This window comes from Phyllostomus discolor, chromosome 5 (assembly GCF_004126475.2).
Source record: "Phyllostomus discolor isolate MPI-MPIP mPhyDis1 chromosome 5, mPhyDis1.pri.v3, whole genome shotgun sequence".
NCBI classification, from domain to species: domain Eukaryota; kingdom Metazoa; phylum Chordata; class Mammalia; order Chiroptera; family Phyllostomidae; genus Phyllostomus; species Phyllostomus discolor.
Genome location: NC_040907.2, coordinates 63,750,180 through 63,760,018, shown reverse-complemented (window position 1 = coordinate 63,760,018; position 9,839 = coordinate 63,750,180). Strand labels below are relative to the sequence as shown.

Here is a 9,839-nt window from a genome sequence, read left to right as displayed (position 1 = left end):
GCCATTTGCCAAATGTAGCTATTTAAATTAAAATCTATTCAAATTAAATAAAATTTGAAATTCAATTCCATAGTCATCCAGCAAGCTACATTTCAAGTACTCAATACCCTTATGTGGGTAGTGGCTACCATACTGGACAGTGCAGGTATGGAACATGTCCAGCATCACAGGAAGCTCTCTTGGACAGGGCTCAACCTAGCAAGGGGTCATTATTCTGTCATCAAGCTATTTCCAATGAAGAGGTGAAACGAGAGCATTCATCCAAGTATATAAATGAAAATAACTGCAGAAAGTGAGATAATTACCCAAGAGAGAGGGAAAATTAATGAAAATTAAATTTAAAAAAGTCAAAACTTATTCATGAATGACTCTAGCATATGAAAACTACTTCTCTGAAAATATTTTATTGAGCCTTTGTAGTGATTCACAGGGTCCTTTTCCTTTAATTCTTACTGGAATTTTTACTGAATTTTACTTTGACCTTGATTTAACATGCATCTTTTCAGGATTTAGTGGTCATTCTTGCATTTTTTTTCACATGTGCTCTTTGTCAAGGTAACAATATTAAAACAGTCAATCCTTCCTTCTTATGCTATTAACACCCCAAGTTAAAACACCAACAAGATAAGTGTTACCATTTAATCAGGAGAAATGAAAATTACCTTAGCTTGTATGATGAGTTTTATTTTCTGAATATCTGATTTTCTCTTAAGTTGGTCAATTGCACACTGTACCTCGGTGATATGAAGTATAAGGTTATTCTGTGTGAGATATATTAAGATGTCTTTATTAAGGATAACACCTATACATTTTAATTTTAATTGCCTTGCTAACATAAACTATGATGTGGTTAACAAAAACCAAAAGTGCAAATCGTGAAAAAAATCTATTCCATAAAATAAACATTGCTTTGAAGTAAATTACTATTAACCTGTTGACTTCTTCAGTTTAGGGACTGCTTTCTCTTTTGTTCTTCTATCATCATTCATGTATTATAAAAATAAATAGGCAATTTGCAAAAATTACCATGAAATTAGTACCACAGATGCCAACTATTACTACAAAAGGAATATGCTTAAGATATTAGCAAAGCTTTATAAATTGGCATAATGCTTTATTAGCTGAATGAGATTAGCATTACTTTAACATACTTAATAATAAAGTGGTACATTTCATACAAGAAAACTTATTTAGTACAAGTAAACCTATTTAATATAAGAACACTTTTGGTTACTTTTGTTTGAATAATTTATGAAGTATATGGTCAACAGAAATTACTTAAAAATTTAAGTAGCCTTTATGAAAATAACTGTTATATATTGAATTGATATAATGGCTAAATAGATACTACTAGGTATGCTAAAAGTTTGTATCAGCTAATATGGACAAAGCATTACTTGAGCTTATTTAGATTTTACATTAAATTTATCTAAAATGGTAAACATTTGCTCTGGCCAACTAGCTTGGTTGATTGGAACATTATCCTGTACACCAAAATGTTGCAGGTTTGATTCTTGACCAGAGCACATACCTAGGTTTCAGGTTGCTGGTTCAGTCCCAGGTCAGGTGCCTACAGGAGGCAACCAACCAATTTTTCCCTCTCACATTGATAACACTCTCTCTCTCTCTCTCCCTGCTCCTCCCTGCCTCCCCCTTCTTCTCTTTCTAAAATCAATAAAAACATATCCTCAAGTGAGGATAAAGTAAAATAAAATAGTAACCTTTTACTCATAGAAACAGAACAGATTGGTAGTTGCCAGGGGTGGGGCACAGGGGAATTAGGTGAAGGGGCCATAAGGTACAAATATCTAGTTATAAGTTAATAAGTTCTGGTGGTGTAATATATAGCATAATGACTATAGTTAACAGTACTATATTGTATATTTGAAAGTTGCTAAGCAAATAGGTCCTAAAAGCTCTCATTACAAGAAAAAAAATTGTAACTATAAGGCAATAGATATTAACTAGACTTATTGCAGTAATCATTTCACAGTATATACATATTTCAAATCATTGTGTTGTGCACCTTAAATCAATACAATATTAAACGTCAATTATATCAATAAAATGGGGAAAATAAATGAGGAAATTTTTAGTATTTGTATTATATTTTACTGATTATGCTATTACAGTTGTCCTGATTTTTCCCTGTTTGCCCCCCTCCACCCAGCACCCCCACTCCCTCAGGCAATCTCCCCACCATTGTTCATGTCCATGGGTCATGTGTGTAAGTTTTTGGCCACTCCACTTCCCATACTGTATTTTACATCCTCATGGCTATTCTTTAACCACCTATTTGTGCTTCTTAATCCCCTCACATCTTCACCATCCTCCTCCTCCCCCTCCCATCTGGCAAACTTCTGGTAACTAACTTCTTTTCTCTTGCTGCTTTTCAGAGTCTTTATCTCTAAACTTTGTCCTTTTAATAATGATGTGTCTTGGAGTGGGCCTCTTTGCATCCATCATAACTGGGACTTACTGCACTTCCTGGACTTGCATGTCTGTTTCCTTCACCAAATTAGATAATTTTTCTTTCACTATTTTTTCAGATAGATTTCCAATTTTTTGCTTTTTCTCTTCTTCTGGCACCCCTATGAGGCAAATGTTAGACCTCTTAAAATTGTCCCAGAAGCTGTTTATACTATCCTCATTTTTTTGGATTCTTTTTTTTTCTTGTTCTGCATTGTTGTTTTTTTTATTCTGTATGTTCCAAATCATTGATTTGATTCTTGGCTTCATCTACTCCACTGTTGTTTCCCTGTAAATTGTTCTTAATTTCAATTAGTGTATCCTTTGTTTCTAACTGGATCTTTTTTATGCTGCTCATTAAGTCCCTTGAGCATCCTTATAAAGTGTTTTGAACTCTGCATCTGATAGATTCCTTAACTCCATTTTGCTTAGCTCCTTTTCTGGAGTTTTGATCTGTTCTTTCATTTGGGCCATGTTTCTTTGTCTCCCCATTTTGGCAGCCTTCCTGTGTTTCTTTCTACATATTAGGTAGAGCTGCTTTGACTCCATATCTTGATAGTGTGGCCTAATGTAGTAGGTGTCCTGTAGCGTCCAGTCGCAAAGCCTCCCCTATCACCCAAGCTGGGTACTCAAAATGCACCTTTCGTGTGGGCTAAGTATACCCTCCTCTTGTAGTTGAGCCTTGGTTGCTGTTGACAGATCAATGGAAGGGATTTACCCAGGCTAGCCAGCTGCAAGGACTGGCTGTTAACCACTGACCACCCACCTCCACCCTCCGTGAAGGATCAGCTGTGCAGGGGCAAGGTGGTGGTGCTCTGACGTGGTCTGTAGCTGTCCACTGGGTGTGTTGGCTCTGGAGTTTCCCGAGTGCTGCAGGCCAAGGTCATCCCCCACCTGTGTTTTGCCCAGTGCACCCTGCCTGAGCTGTAAAGCAATCTGAGATGGCTGCTACTCGTGCTGGGCTTGGAGATTCCCAGGTGACACAAAGTTGTGACTCTAACCTAGCTGCCAAGAGGGCTCACTAAAGCCAGCTGTTGCTTGTTTGATAAGATTTAGGAGCTAAGACCAGCCATTCTTATGGAAAAGCAGCTTGGATGAGCCCATAAGTTAGTTGGGGTGGAGCCTCTGTGGATCTCCAAAGTAGGTCACACAGTGTTAGCCAGGTTGATGGAGTCTCAGATATGGCACCAGCCTACTGATTCTGTAGGGGGAGGGGTCAGCAAAGGGACAATGGCCTCTGCTCACCCTGATGTCAGACATTCCAGTCTCTCCCTATATACCACTGGTGCCCTTCAAGCTGCCAGCCCAGTGCTGGAGCTCACAGGGAGCGAGTCTGAGTGTGTTAGTCCATGTGTGGGTTTCCCAAGAGGAAATGCTTAGGGATCCAGCAGCCACCTCCACTGATTCAATCCCTGCCAGTTTTTGCAGCCAGAAGTTGTGGGGACTTATCTTCCTGGCACTGGGATCCCAGGCTGAGGGCCTTGGTGTGGTCTGGGACTCCTCACTCCAAAGACATCCCTCCAGAATTTTTATGTATGTGGGTGTGTGGCCAGCCTCTCCTACGAGACTGGGTGGATGTGGTTTCTTCAATTCCATGGTTGTCAGACTTCCATTCAGCTCTATTTCTGACATTCCTAAGTGATGGCTGTTCTATATTTTATTTGTAATTTTGATGTGGTTGTGCAAAGAGGCAAGCCATGTCTGCCTACATCACCATCTTGACCAGAAGCTGAACTTGTTAATATTTCATCATGTCTAAAGTTAACTCGATAATCTTAATCATGATTAAGTTTTTATATGGTTGACATAAAAACTTTTTTGGGTAAGTGGAATTGGGTAATGAAAATTAAACAGATAAGTGACTCCTGGAATTTGTTTTTTAATTATATGGTGGAATTACTCAATTTAAAAAATAAACTTCATGTCTCTGATTTTTCAATACTCAAGACTATCTTAAGAAAAAATAGACAAAATTTTATATAATTTAATAATTTCTTTAGAAAATCAGTAATTTGAAATTCCATGAATGTTATTAACCTCCCCACACATAAAAGAGGACTGTAGTAAATAACTGTTTGTCTCTCACTGTATTTCATCATGTGTTCATCTCTTTCCCATAGAATCAGAGAAAATAAGCCTAACCTCAGGGACAGAGTTGTTTATAATTGATCTAAGTCAGCATATAGCATTCCCTGGAAACTATTATTATTCCAGGGTAGGCCTGGTTGATCCCCCACCAAGCAAAAGGGCAAGTTTTGTATATTCCATCTGTCTGGAAGAGGTTTGGAGGCATATAACCCTACTTGCCATTGGCAACTCTATTGCTACCATGAAGGAAAGGCATTTTGAAATCAAACCAACATTTGAAAATAATCAGGAAATACTGGGTTGGCCAAAAAGTCCATTATGTTTTTTCCATAATAAAAAAGACACATTTTTTTCATTATCACCAATATCTTTTTTGACTTGGATATTTTCAGTATGTTGGCTATCGCCTCACGGTATAAAATTGATTGTTCTCAATTAATGTCTCGATTTGATTGCTATCAACTTCAACTGTTCTACTTGACTATGGAGCAGCATCGTCCAGTAAGAAATCTCCAGCATGAAACTTTGCAAACCATTTTTGACATGTTTGATCAGTCACAGCACCTTCTGCATACACTGCACAACTCTTTTTGCATTTCAATTGTGTTTTTACCTTTCTTGAAATAATAAAGCATAATATGTTGAAAATGTTGCATATTTTCTTCCATCTTCAATATTTAAATGGCTACACAAAAGCTCATCAATTTTTATAAGTTTTTTAAAATGTACTCTGATATGACAGCTGTCAGAATACAATCTAACAAAACTGTTTTGGACAAAGCTGAAGACGACTAAGTGCTATGAGAGCCACTGTAGGGCAAAAAATGATACAAACTTCTTGGCCAACCCAGTACCAGAAGCACCTAGACATTTAAAGACATCATCACACAGGTGATTGTATCTCCTCAGCATCATGAATTTTCTTATTGTTTAAGCCAGTTTAAGTCAAGGTTTATTTTATCTGCAGCCCAAAGCACCCTAAATATAATAATACTAACAATTATAAAGCAAATATTTTAAATAGAATTTCTCTAATAGAATGTGAACACATTTAGTAGCACCTTAGAGTTTGTGATGTTTGCTATAGTCTTCAGTCTTATCTTGATCTCCCTAGCTTTAAGCTGCAGGAGCAGTTTTTTATAGTAGAGTTCTAAATCTTCTTGACATTTTACTAAAACCTCCTCCAATGATGCTGTCACTTTCTTTGTTTCAAAGTATTTTTTCTTCGAACTATCACAGGCTATAAAAAAAAAAGCAAAGGATATAGTTTGAGTTTGATCAAAGGATTCAACTTTTACATCTAGAAAGGACCCTAGAGTTAAACTCTTCTATTCTCTCTTCTCCCTCCCTTATATGCTCAGAAAATTAGAGCTAAGAGAAATATTTCTTAAATAATAAAAGTATTTATCTACAAATATAGTGAAATAGTAGTATATACAAAATCCATGACCAAGTTTTTCTTTAAGCTTATAATTATTTCTGGAAAATATTGATTAAGAATATTATATATAGCAAAGTGCCCACAATTTTTATTTTGATTACTATTCTATAATCAAATCAGATTATGGAAACTTTATTTATAATTATGAAAGAGGCATAACATACTTTTTCTGATTTTTCCTTAATTTCTTCAGCCCTCACAATGACATGTTTTGTGATATCTGGTGATGCTGATTCTTCTTTTATCAAGATTATATCCCCAAAATTGTGTGGATCAGATATCTCAAACCTGACACTCTGAATCAGAAATTCAACACTACCAGCTAGGGAACTGCTTTGGCATTGATGAGATTCTAACTACAAACTTAACAGCAACACCAACTGCATGCTAGCATACCAGATTATGTTCATGTTCGTTTTTTTCAGATTATCAAAAAGAATGTAAACCCCATATTTAAAAACTCTATATAGTGATTTTATTAAAAATATACAACTACATTGAACTTAACTCAAAATTTTAACTATTGCCCTATATATAATCTTTATACCTTATAAAAGAAAGGAAAGAAAGCATTTCTTTCTTTCTTGTTTTAAAAAAGATTTTATTTATTTATTTTTAGAGAGAGGGAAGGGAGGGAGAAAGACAGGGAAAAAAGAAACATCAATGTGTGGTTGCCTCTCCTACGCCTCCCACTGGGGACCTGGCCTGCAGTCCAGGCTTGTGCCCTGACTGGGAATCGTAATGGTGACCCTTTGGTTTGCAGGCCAGTGCTCAATCCACTTAGTCACACCAGCTAGGGCTTTTTTCTTTTCTTTTTTTTTTTTTTAAGATCTTTCTAACTGATCTCTCTGCTTCTGTTCTTGTCCCTCTAAAGGCTACCATATAACAGCCATTCTGAATATTCTAACATATTTTAAAAATCACATAAATTCCTAGCTTAAAAAATCCTCCAATGGATTCCCACTTTACTTAGAATAAAATCCAAATTCCTAGAATTGGCCTATCTGTTCCTTGCTGGACTTTTATTTTTTAATACCACCCAAGGATATGTTTATTGATTCTTTTTTAAATATTTTATTTATTTATTTTTAGAGAGGGAATGGAGAGAGAAAGAGAGAGAGAGAAACATCAATGTGCGGTTGCTGGGGGTCGTGGCCTGCAACCCAGGCATGTACCCTGACTGGGAATCGAACCTGCGACACTTTGGTTAGCAGCCCGCGCTCAATCCACTGAGCTACGCCAGTCAGGGCTTGTTTATTGATTTTTTAAGAGAGAGGCAGAGAGAGAGAGAGAAACATCGATGTGAGAAAGAAACATTGATCAGTTGCCTCCCATATGTGCCCCAACCAGAGATTGAACCCACAACCTAGGTATATGCCCTGACCAGGAATCAAACCTGCAAACCTTTGGTATATGTGACAAGTCTCCAACCAAGCCACCCAGCCAGGGCTTCTTGCTGAACTTTTGATGTTAATTCTCTCTACATTCCTCCTTAGTTATCATACTCCAGCCACATTGGCCTTTTTTCAGGTCCTAAGACTGAAAACTCATTCCTATCTTCAGATCTTGACATTTAGTATTCCTTTTGTTCCTACTGTTTTCCCCTATCTCTTTACATACTTGCTTCCTTAAAAAGCAAATCTTAATGGTATCTCCATAGAAATGTTGCTCTTGGAAACCCTAGTTAAAGCATCTCTCCTGCCCATCACTCTACTACACTTTTTTCAATTGACACCTCAGCTCTAATTAGTAGCTGATATTGTCTTATTTGTTAAGCAAGCTCCTTAGAGGAAGGGCCATGTTTGTTTTATTTACTGCTATATCCTCAGCAGTTAAAACAATGCTGGAGCCCTGGCCAGTGTGGCTCAGTTGGTTGGGCACTGTCCAGTAGGGCATATGCTTGGGTTGTGGGTTCAGTCCCCCTGTCGGAGAAAGTCTCACATTGATTTTTCTCTCCCTCCCTTCTCCTCCATCTAAAATCAATAAGCATGTCCTTGGGTGAAAATAAAAAAAAAATTTAAATCAATGCTGGAACTCTAACTGGGTAGCTCAGTTGGTTAGAGCATCATCCTGATACTGCAAGGTTTCAGGTTCAATCCCTGGTCAGGGCACATACAAGAATCAACCAATGAATACTCTCTCTCCCTCCCCCTTCCTCTCTCTCTCTAAAATCAATAAATAAAAATAAAAAAAACAATGCTGGAATTGAAGCACATAATAGGCTCAATAAAAATCTAATGGCTAATACAGGCCTTTAATTTGAAATGTTCCTGTTAAAATGGAAAGTGACTGATCATTCTCATTTTATAAACCAAAAGAGTGAGGCACAAAGAGGAGGAATAACTTACCTAAGTAAAAGACTGATCTAGTATTAGAATCAATCTTTCAATTTCTAGTCTATTCCTTGAATCTGTCTAATAAAATTGCTCATTTAATGTGCAACAAGGTTGAGTCACTGCCATCACTTTCAGATAACTAGGATGTAGAACATTCAAAAATGTCTCTTGAAATTGTCTATAACCTTCAGTCAATTCTAGTACTGAAGCAATAATTTTGCCGTAAATTGAGAATCCTAAAATCAGTTAATTCCATATGAACCTGTTACCCTTATAATTCTCAAGTACAATCCAAAACGCAGGACTCTAAAATCGTTTGACATCTTTCAAACCATTAGCCTATACTTTCTCCACCCTGGCTCATTTTTTTTCACTTCTACCAGTCCTAACAACAACGTTTCTATTTCTATTGCAAGGAAACTACCTACTTCTCCTACCTAATTCCTATTCCTTCACTCATTCATTCATTCTTTCATTCATTCAGTTTAGCAAAACAGACAGACACACATCAAAAAATTAAGCACCTTGAGCAGACTAAGGAAACCCAGGCTTCTAGGGTGAGATTTAAGCTGAGATTGAATGGTTAGTGAGAAAATAGCCAGTTGAAATGGGGAGAAGAGGATAAAAGGAGAAGGTAGGACAAGCAGATGTACATGGCAGAGGGAAAACCATGCCTGAAGGCCCGAATCCAAGAGGAGGCACACTTCAGATGCTGGCACACCTTTTCCTGGATGTGTTTCTTATCTCTTCCATCTAGTTTAGGTGTTCTTCCTCTTTATTCCTGCATAGAGTTCTTTAATTTCTTTATCACAGTACTCATTAGGATGTATACCATTACTGCTTAACTTGATTATCATTTCCCCATTGGACTGTAAACTCTTGAGGGCAGGGACAAGACTGGGCCCACCTATTAGTATCAGCTGCTAGAATGGTGGCCAGAATCAGTAGGCACTTTATAGTTATATAGTAAATGAGTAGAAGAATGAATAATGAATGTCCCTTATTAAAAATGTTTGAATTTTAATAAAGAATACTCTATATAAAGCATGTTGCATTTATTGTATTAAACAGAGTTGAACAATGATTTAATGTTTTCTGAATTGGACTCAGATCAAGTATACCACTTAAACCATAACAGTAAAATAGTAAATACCAAAAAGCATAAATTCTATAAAACTTAAGCTTTTTATAGTGATAAAAGATATGTAATAAACTTTACCACGATATTGTCTCAATATGCTTTGTTCATACTGCTTTTCAACTTTTATTAGCTCCTCTTTAATTCTTTGCAGATACCTTCTTTCTTCCTTTACTTGTTTTATTTGTTTGATAACCTTCCTTCCTAAAATATAACCCATGCTCATCAATGTCTGAAAGCTAAAAGATGCTTCATTTCCTAAAATATAATGTATAAAACTTAAATGTAGTTTAAAATAAGTTCTACCCAAAATTCTATTTTTCTTCCTGCAATATAGTATTTGCTGCTATAGAAAACTCTGAGAAAT

The 9,839-nt window shown here is 36.5% G+C and overlaps 1 protein-coding gene across 1 annotated transcript in view; it reads right to left on the bottom strand.

Moving 5' to 3' along the window:
- SPATA1 (spermatogenesis associated 1) overlaps positions 1-9,839 on the bottom strand; it is a 40,409-nt gene that overhangs the window by 1,465 nt on the left and 29,105 nt on the right. Inside the window, 3 exon segments of the mRNA XM_036026349.1 lie at positions 663-761; positions 5,619-5,797; positions 9,554-9,676. Coding sequence (XP_035882242.1) covers positions 663-761; positions 5,619-5,797; positions 9,554-9,676 — 401 coding nt within the window.